The sequence below is a fragment of the Rhinopithecus bieti genome, unplaced genomic scaffold (assembly GCF_001698545.2).
Source record: "Rhinopithecus bieti isolate Rb0 unplaced genomic scaffold, ASM169854v2 scaffold_41082, whole genome shotgun sequence".
Classification (NCBI taxonomy): domain Eukaryota; kingdom Metazoa; phylum Chordata; class Mammalia; order Primates; family Cercopithecidae; genus Rhinopithecus; species Rhinopithecus bieti.
The window spans coordinates 546,756-560,764 of NW_016817890.1; the positions used below are offsets into that span (position 1 = coordinate 546,756).

Here is a 14,009-nt window from a genome sequence, read left to right on the forward strand (position 1 = left end):
AAATAGAACAATGAATATTCATATATCCCCCATCTATATCGAACAGTTAATTTCATTAAAATATATGTAGTATTTGTTTATTTATTTATTGAGACGGAGTCTGGCTGTGTCACCCAGGTTGCAGTACAGTGTTGCGATCTCGGCTCACTGCAGCCTTCACCTCCCGAGTTCAAGTCATTCTTCTGCCTCAGCCTCCTGAGTAGCTGGTGTTATAGGTGTGTGCCACTGTGCCTGCCTAATTTTTGTATTTTTAGTAGAGACAGGGTTTCACCGTGTTGGCCAGGCTAGTCTTGAACTCCTGACCTCAAGTGATCTGCCAGCCTCGGCCTTCCAAAGTGCTGGGATTACAGGTGGGAGCTACCACTCCTGGCTGACATTGACTATATATTTAACTATGTATTTTTGGCTGGATCATTGTAAAGTAAATTGCAATAAACCATGAGGCTTTACCCCTAAATACTTCAGCATGTACCCTTCCCAAAGAAAGGACATTTTCTTGCATAGCCACTTATCCCACCTAACAAAATAAGGGCTAATTCCCTCCGATCATCTGAAACCCAGTCTAATAGAGGTTTACAAAGTGCAGATGCCAAAGACTGACTCAGAAGGTCTGAGTGTGGAAATTAGAATGCTGTTTTTTTTCAGAACCTTCACAGGGTTGGAGCACAGCCAGAATGAGAAACTGCTTTAGATTAGAAATTCTTTTAGGAGAGAGATGATGTCTCATACCTACTTTAGCCACCTTAGTGCTCAGTACAGGTTGAGTATCCTTTATCTGAAATGCTTGAGACTAGAAGTATTTCAGATTTCAATTTTTTTCGGATTTTGGGATATTTGCAGAATGCATAATGGTCGAGCATTCCTAATCCGAAAATTCAAAATGTTCCAATGAGCTTTTCCTTGGAGCATCATGTCAGCACTCAAAAGTTTCAGATTTTGAGCATTTTGGATTTTGAGTGCTCAACCTGCATAAGGAACATAATAGGAACTTGATACTTTTCAGTCTCCCTCCTCCCCCAAATTATTACAACATCTTCATAGTGCTAGGCTTTCATTTGTTTTTGTTTTTTTTTCCTGGAGACAGGGTCTCACTTTGTTGCCCAGGCTGGAGTGCAGTGGCACAATCTCAACCTCCCAGGCTCAAGTGAATGTCCCACATTAACCTCTACATAGCTGGGACTACAGGCGACCACGACCACGTCTGACCAATTAAAAAAATTTTTTTTTTGTAGAGGTAGGGTCTTGCTGTGTTGCTCAGACTGGTCTCGAAGTCCTGGGCTTAAGTAATCCTCTCACCTCAGCCTCCCAAAGTGGTGGGATGACAGGCATGAGCCTCTGTGCCTGGCACGTTTGTTCTCAACTTTGTGATTAAAACCCAAGATGTTTCCTAGTTGTACCTTTACCTTTTGGTGCTTGAATTTTGTTAAAGATCAATATTTCTGGGCATTTAAAGAGATTTGTTAATTTTTTAAAATGCTGCTTGCTAAGAGTCTCTTTTTGCAGTAGGACCTTAGAGCTTTTGATTGTAATGAGACAGGGCAGGCTGAAAGTTAGTAAATGTTTCTCTTATTGACAACCCAACTTTTCTCTTATTGTAGTTATCCATCTTGGTGCATCCTGACAAAAATCAAGATGATGCTGACAGAGCACAAAAGGCTTTTGAAGGTATTTGTACATTTACCTGCTTCTGAGTATTAGATTGTGAATGGCAGGGCCTAACTATTCCTTGTCCTAGATCAAGCAAAGACTGTTGTAGTTTTGTCTTCTGGTCACCAAGAAGCTGTGGTTTTCAGTAGAGCAGTTGCCATTTCAAAGCAGAATGTTTTGTTTAAGAAGTAGACCTTAACTTTGCTTTGTTAAAACTTTTATATGCCAACAAAGACTGTTATTGCCTAGGATCATTTTTTTTCTTTGAACATAAAGAATTTTATCACTGAATTAAATCCAGATGTGGTGTATTTAGCCTTGAGTATATATTTAATTTTTTCCAAGGCTCTCAAGGAAAGTCATTGCTATAGTTGAATGTTTTTTTTTTTAATTAGTTTAACAACAGTAAATAATTAAAGTAGGGAATGCTTTAGACAGCACAAGTCCATTTACACTGCCTGAGTATAGTTCAGACTTTCAGAGGGTGTTTGCAGAAACAGTTAATTTCAATGTTTTGCATTAGCTGTGGACAAAGCTTACAAGTTGCTACTGGATCAGGAGCAAAAGAAGAGGGCCCTGGATGTAATTCAGGCAGGAAAAGAATACGTGGAACACACTGTAAGTATTTATAGTGCTGCTGTGTTTACAGGAAGTATCAGCAAGCCTTGGGCACCTTGTAGGAGGGTACATATTAACATAGTAATGCCTACTGGCACAACTTGTGGATGCTTATGTGCTCTCCACCACTTTGCTGTGGTGGTCATGAATAGTGTGTGCCTAAAGCTGTAATTCACCCCTAAGAGAAGAACTCAGATGAGGAGTAGCTAGGACACTGCTCCTACCTGTTTCTCTGCCAGTCCCGTGTTGGGGAGAAAGGGTTGTTCTCTCCCTCTCATCGCACATTGCCACTTACTCCATTCTTAGAGTGGAAATATGGAGCAGCCTGTGACCCTTGACTCTTGATTTTTATTCTTGTCCCTGGTGAAGGGTTTGGAACAAGGCTTGTCTAAGGCTAGCAAGAGGATGGGGTAAACTTTTTTTTAAAATATGAGGAGGTTTATGCCCATCTTAATAACAGAGTTGAGAAGAACTCAGTTGAAGGAAACTGAGTTGTAGCTGGTGTTATTTTTGTTTGCTCTTGAGGGCCTACATAAATCTCCCATGTGGTGGGAAATGTCAGTATGGCTTTCTGAGGTAAGAAAGGTCTTTTAACTTTTTGCTTGCTGGGGCAAGAATCTTGAGGCCATTTATAAGAGCTGTTTCAATTGTGATTGGATATGACTTTTCACATGAAGAGCTTTGAAATGTGAAACTGAACTTTATAACCATAATAATGAATCCAGTTTAGGTGAGGAAAATCAATAAGAAGAGGAGACAAAGGGCCCATAACTATATCCTGCCGGTCATGTGTTGGAAATGGCACTTGTAGGCCCTATCCTTGTAGAAATAGGAAAAGTGCCTGACAGTTGCTTCTTAAATCATTGTGGTAGTTAACATTCCTATGTCTTTTACCTGTAAGAATGTCATCCTTAGGCTTCCTGACCACAGGGTGGCAGTAGGGCCTTTCTGAGCTTAGAGGGCACTTGGCTTTTGCTGGTATAATAGACTGGTTAGTTCATGGAGTAGTGTCATTCTTGTATGAATGGGTATATTTAATTTTTTTTTTTTTTTAATCTCAGTAGTGGCCAAAGTGATAAAAATATCAGTTAATATGATGTGTGGTTTAGGGAGGTTCCACGGTGAAAATGATCAAGAATGTAGTTATAGAAATGCCAGAAAAACTACTTGGACATAATGCCACAAATTCTGTAGCTTCTTCTAAAACTTGACAAATATATTTTCTTTGCTCTAAACACATAACCACAAGCCAAGAAAGGTAAATTAGTAGTCTGTTTATTTCATCAAAAACGTTTTGGATCTGATGAGTTGGGGACAACCTCCTGTTGGTCCCCTTTCATCTTTCATTCTTCCTGGTAGATTGGATTTTAGATGAGATTAGAAAAAGGACTTGTGGTTCCTAATTTTCCTTGATTCTGTTGTTCTTTTGAGGAGGGAGGGGAGGGGCTCATTTTTTTTTAATGGAAACTTTTTGGTATACCTGTGCCTACAGAAAGTTACATATATTGTATGTGTGCAGCTCAGTGGATATTCTTAAAGCACAGGTGCTCGTCTTTTGATGAAAAAAATTCTTTTTAGGTGAAAGAGCGAAAAAAACAATTAAAGAAGGAAGGAAAACCTACAATTGTAGAGGAGGACGATCCTGAACTGGTGAGTTAAATATGGGAAACGCCATTGTATCTTGTGTGACTGAGTCTACGAATTGGTGAGTTACAGAGACAGAAGCCAAAAGAATGATGAATATATGCTATTTCACATGTATTTATTTATTTATTTATTTATTATTTTCGAGACTGAGTTTCACTCTTGTTGCCAGGCTGGAGTGCAATGGTGCAATCTCGGCTCACTGCAACCTCTGCCTCCCGGGTTCAAGCAATTCTCCTGTTTCAGCCTCTCAAGTACCTAGGATTGTAGGCGCATGCCACCATGCCCGGCTAATTTTTGTATTTTTAGTAGAGACGAGGTTTCATCATATTGGTCAGGCTGGTCTCAAACTCCTGACCTCAGGTTATCCGCCCGCCTCTGCCTCCCAAAGTGTTGGGATTACAGGCATGAGCCACCACGCCCGGCCTTATTTTTTTATTTTTTATTTTTTGAGATGAACTTTTACTCTTGTTGCCCAGGCTAGAGTGCAATGGTATGATCTCGGCTCACCGCAACCTCTGCCTCCTGGGTTCAAGTGATTCTGCCTCAGCATCCCGAGTAGTTGGGATTACAGGCATGCACCACCACACCCAACTAATTTTGTATTTTTAGTAGAGACGGGCTTTCTCCATGTTGGTCTCAAACTCCTGACCTCAGGTGATCTGTCTGCCTTGGCCTCCCAAAGTGCTGGGATTACAAATGTGATCTACTGTGCCTAGCTGTCACATATTTTTAATTTTAATTTTAATTAATTAATTAATTTTTTGAGAAGGAGTTACACTCTTGTTGCCCAGGCTGGAGTGCAATGGCGTGATCTCAACTCACTGCAACCTCCGTCTCCTGGGTTCAAGCGATTCTCCTGTCTCAGCCTCCCAAGTAGCTGGGATTACTGGTATGCACCACCAAGCCCGGCTAATTTTGTATTTTTAGTAGAGACAGGGTTTCTCCATGTTTTTCAAGCTGGTCTCAAACTCCTGACCTCAGATGATCCGCCTGCCTTGGCTTCCCAAAGTGCTGGGATTACAGGCTACAGGCATGAGCCACCGTGCCCAGCCTCCGGCTAATTTTTTTATATTTTTAGTAGAGACGGGGTTTCATCATATTGGCCAGGCTGGTCTTGAACTTCTGACCTTGGGTGATCCGCCTGCCTCGGCCTCCCAAAGTGCTGGTATTACAGGCGTGAGCCACTGTGCGTGGCCTCATTTTTATTTTTTTAAAAAACATTTTATTTGGCTGGGTGCAGTGGCTCACGCCTGTGAGCCCAGCACTTTGGGAGGCTGAGGCAGGCGGATCACGAGGTCAGGAGATCGAGACCATCCTGGCCAACATGGTGAAACCCCGTCTCTACTAAAAATACAGAAATTAGCTGGGCATGGTGGAGCATGCCTGTAATCCCAGCTACTTGGGAGGCTGAGACAGGAGAATAGCTTGAACCCGTGAGGCAGAGGTTGCAGTGAGCCAAGATCGTGCCACTGCACCCCAGCCTGGCAACATAGCAAGACTCCGTCTCAAAACAATAACAACAACAACAAACATTTTATTTGAACTTAAAATGTATAAATATACATTTATTTATGTATTTGAGACAGGGTCTCACTCTGTTGCCCAGGCTAGAGAGCAGTGGTACGATCTCCGCTCACTGCAACCTCTGCCTCCCAGGTTCAAGTGATTCTCCTGCCTTAGCCTCCTGAATAGCTGGGATTACAGATGCCCACCATCAAGCCTGGCTAATTTTTGTATTTTTAGTAGAGACAGGATGTCACCATGTAGCTCAGGCTGATCTCAAACTCCTCACCTCAAGTGATCTGCCTGCCTTGGCCTCCCGAAGTGCTGGGATTACAGGCATGGGCCACCGCACCTGGCCCAGCTTTCTTCAGTTGTTTTTTTTTCCTGATTATAAAAGAACACATGCTAATGATAGAACATTTGGAAAAAGCAGAGAAATATAAAAAATATAAAATCACCAGTGTCTGTCTATCCAGTGTTTGGAGCTTTTAAAGATATTGAGCTATTCATTACAGACTCCTTTATACCTTTGATGTTTGTCTTTATTAGGGACTGGAGTTTGAAGCATTTCTTTTAGTGAGCAGTGTCTAGTAGGTAACAGGATAAAAGAAAAGTCACAGAAATTTAGGGACTTCTTTATTTTCCTTTCTCTCCATATATCACTCTTTGCTCCAGTGTCTGATTTTAGAATTTAAGCACTATTCAGTCTGCATGACAGATTACTTTTGTACTTAACATGTCTATTTAAAATACATTATATCTGGAGAAAAATATTTAAAGGTAGAATAACATAAGCTCTGTTCTTAAGAACTCTTGAAAATAAAGAATTAAAAACTGGTAGGGAGGGGATTGTAATTTCATTAACTTGGTGTGACATTTACCTTCATTTTTTTTTTGTAATTCTTTTTAGAGCTAGGGTCTCCCTTTGTCACCCCGGCTGGAGTATAGTGGCGTGATCCTAACTCACTGCAGCCTCGACCTCCTGGGCACAAGTGATCCTCCCACCTTAGTGGATATTATACATTCTAATAATAACCTCTGGTGGCATATACCTATAATCTGAGTGCTTTGGGGGCTGAAGTGGGAGGATCTTTTCAGCCTAGGAGTTTGAGGCTGCAGTGAGCTATGATCACATCACTGCACTCTAGCCTGGGTGACAGATTGAGACAATGACAATAATAATAAATAATAATAGCTTCTGTTCCTATCTTTGTAAGACTACCATGTAATATACTTTTTTTTTTTTTTTTTAAAGACATAGAGTCTTGCTCTGTTGTCCAGGCTGGAGTGCAGTGGCATAGTCATAGCTCACTGCAGCCTTGACCTCCTGAGCTCAAGCAGTCCTCCCACCTCAGCCTCTAGAGCTGGGGACTACAAGTGTGTGTGACCATACCTGGTTAATGTTTTATTTTTAATATTTTTTGTAGAGATGGGATCTCACTATGTTGCTCAGGGTGGTCTCAGACTCGAGGGCTTAAGTGATCCTCCTGCCTCAGCCTCTTGAAATGCTGGGTCTACAGATGTGCACCACCATGCCCTGCTAATTTTTGTTTGATTTTGAGATGGAGTTTCGCTCTTGTTGCCCAGGCTGGAGTGCAATGGCATGATCTTGGCTCACTGCAGCCTTCGCCTCCTAGGTTCAAGTGATTCTCCTGCCTAAGGTTCAAGTGATTCTCCTGCCTAAGTCTCCCGAGTAGTTGGGATTACAGGCACACACCGCCATCCCTGGCTAATTGTTGTATTTTTAGTAGAGACGGAGTTTCACCATGTTCAGGCCAGGCTGGTCTTGAACTCTAGACCTCAGGTGATCTGCCCTCCTTGGCTTCCCAGAGTGCTGGGATTACAGGTGTGAGCTACCACTCCTGGCCTGTGCACTAGTTTAAAAAAAATTTTTTTTTGTAGCAATAGAGTTTCACTATGTTGCCCAGGCTAGTCGAGCTCTTAGCCTCAAGCGATTGTCCTCCCTTGGCCTCCCAAAGTGTTGGAATTACGGGTGTGAGCCACTGTGCCCAGCCTGTGCCAGGTTTTAATCTGTTTTATCTTAGGCTCCAAGTGAAAGTACATGGTTCAAATTGCTGGTAAAAATATTTACTCTGATTTTCTTTTGTTCTTGATTTTCTTGTAGTTCAAACAAGCTGTATATAAACAGACAATGAAACTCTTTGCTGAGCTGGAAATTAAAAGGAAAGAGAGAGAAGCCAAAGAGATGCATGAAAGGTACATATCAGTATATTCATTTAAACCATATTTAAATACCTAGATTAACTAACATTGGTCTTTGGTGATTTTCCTAATGAAGGTATTATGTGGTATATCATTAAAGAGACTATAAAATAGTTACCTAAAACAATCAAGCTTTTTTTTTTTTTTTTTTTTTTTTTTTGAGATGCTGTCTTGCTCTGTCACCCAGGCTGGAGAGCACTGGCGCGATCTCGGCTCACTGCAAGCTCTGCCTCCCGGGTTCACGCCATTCTCCTGCCTCAGCCTCCAGAGTAGCTGGGACTACAGGTGTACGCCACCTCGCCCGGCTAATTTTTTGTATTTTAGTAGAGACGGGGTTTCACCATGTTGGCCAGGATGGTCTCGATCTCCTGATCTTGTGATCCGCCTGCCTTGGCCTCCTAAAGTGCTAGGGTTACAGGCGTGAGCCACCGCACACTCTCAGGGAGATTATTTGTAATCAAGAGCCTTGTGTGTGTTCTTTCTGACGTCCTGGAGTGAAATAAGCAGCTGTTAAGGCCACTGTTAACTGAGGCCAGAACCTTTTGTGGGACTAGTGGCTACAGCTTTGGTGAGTGTATAGTACTGTACAGTGTCATTGGTAACAAAATGTTTAATGTTCTAAAATATGATTTCTCTTGAACATCAGAAATGTTAGAGTTTTGCTCTTGTTGCCCAAGCTGGAGTGCAGTGGCGCAATCTCAGCTCACTGCAACCTTCACCTCCTGGGTTCAGGTGATTCTCCTGCCTGAATTCTCCTGCCCGGCTAATTTTTACATTTTTAATAGAGACGGGGTTTCACCATGTTGGTCAGGCTGGTCTCGAACTCCTGACCTCACGTGATCCACCCACCACAGCCTCTCAAAGTGCTAGGCTTACAGGCGTGAGCCACTATGTCCGGCCGAGTTTTGTTTCTCTATGTATTTTATATTGTTGTTTGGTATGTACCAGTAACTAAAATTTGCTAGTTGAGGTTGTGTGAAATGTCTTTGTTTTGGGATAGGGTTTTGTCCAGAGATCTTAAGAACTTTGGGTTTATAATGGTCATTCTGCTGAAGTAAGGTGCCCTGTGTTCTCAACATAGCTTTGTCACTGAAAGAGCCCAAAACCTCACGTTGCTCTTGGCTGGGCTTTGGTTACTTTATCTGTGTAACAGAGAGATTTATGTCTTTCCCCACAGCCGTGCCCACAGTCTGATCTGCGTGTTTTAGAATGAGACATTCATGAAAATGCTCTGAGCCCTTTCCAGACAGTCATCTTTGTAGACTTCTAGGGGAACTGATTTACTATATATGCTTGCTTCTGTGGGGAGATGCCATCTTGTATGGTTAATTCAGTCTATAAGTATCATATAAATAATATGATCTGGTTTTCCTTCTAGGAAACGACAAAGGGAAGAAGAGATTGAAGCTCAAGAAAAAGCCAAAAGGGAAAGAGAGTGGCAGAAAAACTTTGAGGTAAATTTCTAAGGTGGCCAGGGATTCTAATTCCAGAGTAAGGCAGCTTGGTTCCTGCGGCACTCCCAGGACTGAATTGGGTAGTCAGAGGGAAGTGGGATATGTGGGGAATAGTGGGAGCTGTGAAGAATGAGGCTGGTCCTGGCTCAGCCTCCTGTAAGCTCTGTAGCCTTGGCAAGGGCAATGAGGATCCCGGAATGGCTTTTTAAAAAATTATTATTATTATTATTTTGAGACGGAGTCTCGCTCTGTCGCCCAGGCTGGAGTGCTGTGGCGCAATCTCAGCTCACTGCAAGCTCCGCTTCCTGGGTTCACGCCATTCTCCTGCCTCAACCTCCTGAGTAGCTGGGACTACAGGCGCCCGCCACCACGCCCGGCTAATTTTTTTGTATTTTTAGTAGAGACAGGGTTTCACCATGTTAGCCAGGATGGTCTCAATCTCCTGACCTCGTGATCCGCCCACCTCGGCCTCCCAAAGTGCTGGGATTACAGGCGTGAGCCACCGCGCCCGGCCTAAAAAATTATTTTTAAAAATTATTGTTTAATTTATTTTACAGCACACTAACAGTTTGACCCTGAATGGTTTTCAGATTGTAGTAGGCACAGCTGCCCAGTGGGCTCAAGGAAAATGGATTGCACTTTTAATTTAGGGGGTAAACATAGAGTATTGCCTTGCTTGGAGATCTGTTAGTAGACGCTGAAGTTCTTGTGGCCCCAGTGTCCTGCCTGCAGAGAGAGTTAGAACTTTTGAACTTGACTCTTCTTTGACACCCTAGTTATATCGTTCAGGTGGCTGGCCAGAAGGATTGTGGCAACATTTGGTCTTTTCTTCTATAGGATTTAGGACTCATGGTTAGGGGCTGGCTAATCAGAGTTGATGACTTTGTTTCTATTCCGCTTTATGTATGGAAAGAGAAAAAATGGTAATGAGGTAGAGGTCCTAGTGACCATCCCTACACAGCTGGCTAGGCATTGTACTGGCTTTGGGGCAGCCATCCAAGTTTTGGGGGCAGCAGAAAGATGTAGTAGAAAGTAGCTGTGCTGCTAGCTAGCTCTATGGCTTTGAGAAAATCATTTCACCTTTTGGAGCCTCAGTGTTATTTGTGAAGCACTGGTGGCAGTACACAGCATAGTCGGCTTTGGGGAAGATTAGAAGTACCATATGCTGTCCAGGCGTGGTGGCTCACGCCTGAAATCCCAGCACTTTGGGAGGCCGAGGTGGGTGGATCACGAGGTCAGGAGATCGAAACCATTCTGGCTAACATGGTGAAACCCTGTCTCTACTAAAAATACAAAAAATTAGCCAGGCCTTGTGGCAGGCGCCTGTAGTCCCAGCTACTTGGGAGGCTGAGGCAGGAGAATGGCATGAACCCGGGAAGTGGAGGTTGCAGTGAGCCGATATTGTGCCACTGCACTCCAGCCTGGGCGACAGAGCAAGACTTCATCTCACCAAAAAAAAAAAAAAAAAAAAAAAAAAAAAAAAAAAAAAAAAGAAATACCATATGCTAAACGTCTAGCCTTGAGGTCCCCAACAAATAGGGCCTCAGTATTGTGATGATTATTACTCATTTTGTCCTCCTCTTCCAACCTGCAGCTCATCCTGCTTTCTAGGGGGTGCTGTGACACTTTCTTGTGCCCATGGGCGTGGGAAGAAAGCTCTATTGTACTCTTTTTTTTTCTTTTTTTTTGAGACGGAGTTTCGCTCTTGTTGCTCAGGCTGAAGTGCAATGGTGTGATCTCGGCTCACCGTGACCTCCGCCTCCTGGATTCAAGTGATTCTTCTGCCTCAGCCTCCCAAGTAGCTGGGATTATAGGCATGTGTCACCATGCCTGGCTAACTTTTTATATTTTTAGTAGAGATGGGGTTTCTCCATGTTGGTCAGGCTGGTCTTGAACTCCCAACCTCAGGTGATCCACCTGCTGTGTGAGCCACCATGCCCGGCCTATGCTACTCTTTTTTCTTTTTTCCTTTCTTTTTTTTTTTTTGATATGAAGTCTCGCTCTTGTTGTCCAGGCTGGAGTGCAGTGGCATGGTCTCGGCCCACTGCAACCTCTGCCTCCCAGGTTCAAGCGATTCTCCTGCCTCAGTCTCCTGAGTAGCTGGGATTACAGGCACTGGCCACCATGCCCGGCTAATTTTGTATTTTATTAGAGACAGGGTTTCACCATGTTGGCCAGGCTGGTCTTGAACTCCTGACCTCAGGTGATCTGCCCGCCTTGGCCTCCCAAAGTGCTGGGATTATAGGTATGAGCCACTGCGCCTGGCCAGCTCTATTCTACTCTTGGATTATTCCAGGGGACTGAACTGAGCTGGGCTACAGGAGGGTGGATGGATGGCAGAGCAGGTTTAGGCCTTTCCACTCATTAAGTGGTCTCCTCACCTCAAACTTCTTTTGTACTTAGGAAAGTCGAGATGGTCGTGTGGACAGCTGGCGAAACTTCCAAGCCAATACAAAGGGGAAGAAAGAGAAGAAAAATCGGACCTTCCTGAGACCACCAAAAGTAAAAATGGAGCAGCGTGAGTGACCAACCGGGGTCACAGGCACAGAACCTTCCCCCTGCTATCTCCCTTCCTGCTTCGAAGGACTCATTCTTTCCTCCCACTTCCACCCCAACATAGAGTAGAATTTGCTTTTTAGTCCATTTTGTTTTCAATATTGTTTTCAATACAATTTAATATTGATCAGATGTAATTCTTTGTGCTACATTGGAAATGAAGGGGCGTTGCGTTTAAAAAAAGACCATTCCCTATCTCCTCTGCCCCTAGAACACCAGGATTGGAAGGTGCCCACCATTGGTGCTGCCTTCTCTTCCCACAGCCTGTAACTCAGTGTTTTGTACTTCACTGAATTGTGATGGTTAGAAACTTCGTGGATAGTTTGTGGAAATCATCCGATTAAACATATTGCTTAAAATGGTGTTGCTGTGACTTCAGAGACAAGCCCGGAAGGGGCACCTTAGGAAGCCCCTTCACTTCAGTTGCTCGCTTCTGGGTGTGCTCCCTTCGAAGGCCCAGATGAGACAGGGAACACTTGTGGGCACACAGAGCGGCATCTGATGCCCTGTGGTGTTTGGCATGTGCCCCCGTCTACTGACCAATCAGCGTGGCATGAGGTCCACGCCACCCAAACCTTTCACTTTCCAAAGAGCTAGCCGTCCTCCACCCAGTACCATGTCCTAGCCTGTCTGCATTTGTTAGTGGTAATATTCTTTATGTATAATAAATTTTTATACCCAAGCCATTGATGTACTCTTCCTTGTACTCCCCCTTGTGGGTCCCTTATCTGGCTTGGCCCAACCCCAAAATGCTTTGGGGTTGGACAGACCTGGCCAAACCTTAGTTTGTTCATCTACAAAATGGGAATATAAATTACTGTGGCAGCTTTTAGGGAGGATTTGCCATGGTATATACAAGGTAGCTACCACAGTGCTCCTTGGGTATTGCCAATATACTATTATTTCTGTGTAAAATGAAGATACTGATTGTTTTGAGGATTAAATGAAGTAATATATGAAAGCATCCAGCTCATAGTCTATGCCTAGATGTCCTGCTTGCTTTCAGGGACGGAATCAGCCCTTGGGAGGGGCCTAAAGTGAGAAGTGGAAAGGTGATACTTGAAATGTGAAGATAAAGGAAACTAGGTGACTCAAAACTAGACTTTGCTTTTTGCAATGTCTTGTAGATGAGTAAACAGGCACCATGACTACGAAAGGCACCATGTCTTTTAGTATCACGAGAAGCGCAACTTTCATTTCTCTGTGGGAGAGGACAGAGGCTTGGGTGTCTTACTGTCCTTCCAAGTACAGCTGAGCACATCCAAACCACACATGAAGTAGAGCACAGAGGTGGGTGGGTAGGTGGGCAAGTGTGCCTCTGGCTAAACTGGACCAAGGCAGAGGAAGGAAATGTTTAGTTGCCCTGCAAAAGTGATACATGCTGTGAGGTAATGCAGGCTGTCCTGCCAAGGGGGGCAGTGATTATCTCTTCTAGCCAGGCAAAGCAAAGTGACCCCCATTTCAGTCCAGGATGTGGATGCACACACCCTTTCCTTAGAGATTAAGTGGTGGTTGTTCAGTTCAGCCATCTACAAACTTACCTTTACCCTCAAGGAGGCTGTGCCAGCAATTAGCTATGGGTGTTAGTTCTCACACTGCTATGAAGAACTACCTGAGACTGGGTAGTTTATAAAGAAAAGAGGTTTAATTGACTTATGGTTTCGCAGGCTGTACAGGAAGCGTGGCTGGGGAGGCCTCAAGAAACAAGAGTTGTGGCAGAAGGTGAAGAGGAAGGAGGCACGTCTTACATGGCCAGAGCAGGAGGAAGAGAGCGCAGGGAGAGGTGCTACACACTTTTAAACAACCAGATCTCACTATCACGAGATAGTGATAGACAAGGAGAACTCACTATCACAAGAACAGCAAAGGGGGCGGCCCTTATGATCCAATCACCTCTTATCAGGTCCCTCCTCCAACATGGGGGATTACAACTGGGCATGAGATTGGGGCGGGGACACAAATCTAACTCATGTCAGGTCTGTTTATTCATTGAACAAATGTGCTGGTTTAGAAATAAAATGGTGAACACCGCAGGACCCCTGTTGCCTGCCTCACAGCTGGGGCACACGGGCAAGGAGACTATGTCCACTGCTCTGAGAAGGGGGCCCTTGATCTCATTTTTAGCAGCCAGGAAATGTTTCCTGGAGAAAGTGGCCATTTTAAAAGCTGGAACCCAGGGGCTGATGCATCAGTTAGGAATGTTTTGGCTGCAAGGAACAACTGGCAAAAAGAGGAATATTTTACTTCCATAAGTGGAGACGAGGTTTCAGGTATTGTTCATGGTGGAATCATTCATTCAGTAATACCTCCAAGGAAACAGGCTCTTGCTATGCTTCTCCGTCCTCTCTGGAGGGTTTGGCA

General features: G+C 43.9%; 1 protein-coding gene across 1 annotated transcript in view; it reads left to right on the forward strand.

Annotated features, from left to right (window-relative positions):
* The window catches only part of DNAJC8 (DnaJ heat shock protein family (Hsp40) member C8), a 30,305-nt gene extending 17,973 nt beyond the window's left edge, over positions 1-12,332 (forward strand). Inside the window, exons 4-9 of the mRNA XM_017856396.1 lie at positions 1,599-1,665; positions 2,171-2,265; positions 3,844-3,915; positions 7,541-7,632; positions 9,017-9,092; positions 11,496-12,332. Coding sequence (XP_017711885.1) covers positions 1,599-1,665; positions 2,171-2,265; positions 3,844-3,915; positions 7,541-7,632; positions 9,017-9,092; positions 11,496-11,618 — 525 coding nt within the window. The 3' untranslated portion in view covers positions 11,619-12,332. The remainder of the gene's footprint in view (positions 1-1,598; positions 1,666-2,170; positions 2,266-3,843; positions 3,916-7,540; positions 7,633-9,016; positions 9,093-11,495) is intronic.
* Positions 12,333-14,009: the final 1,677 nt, after the last annotated feature.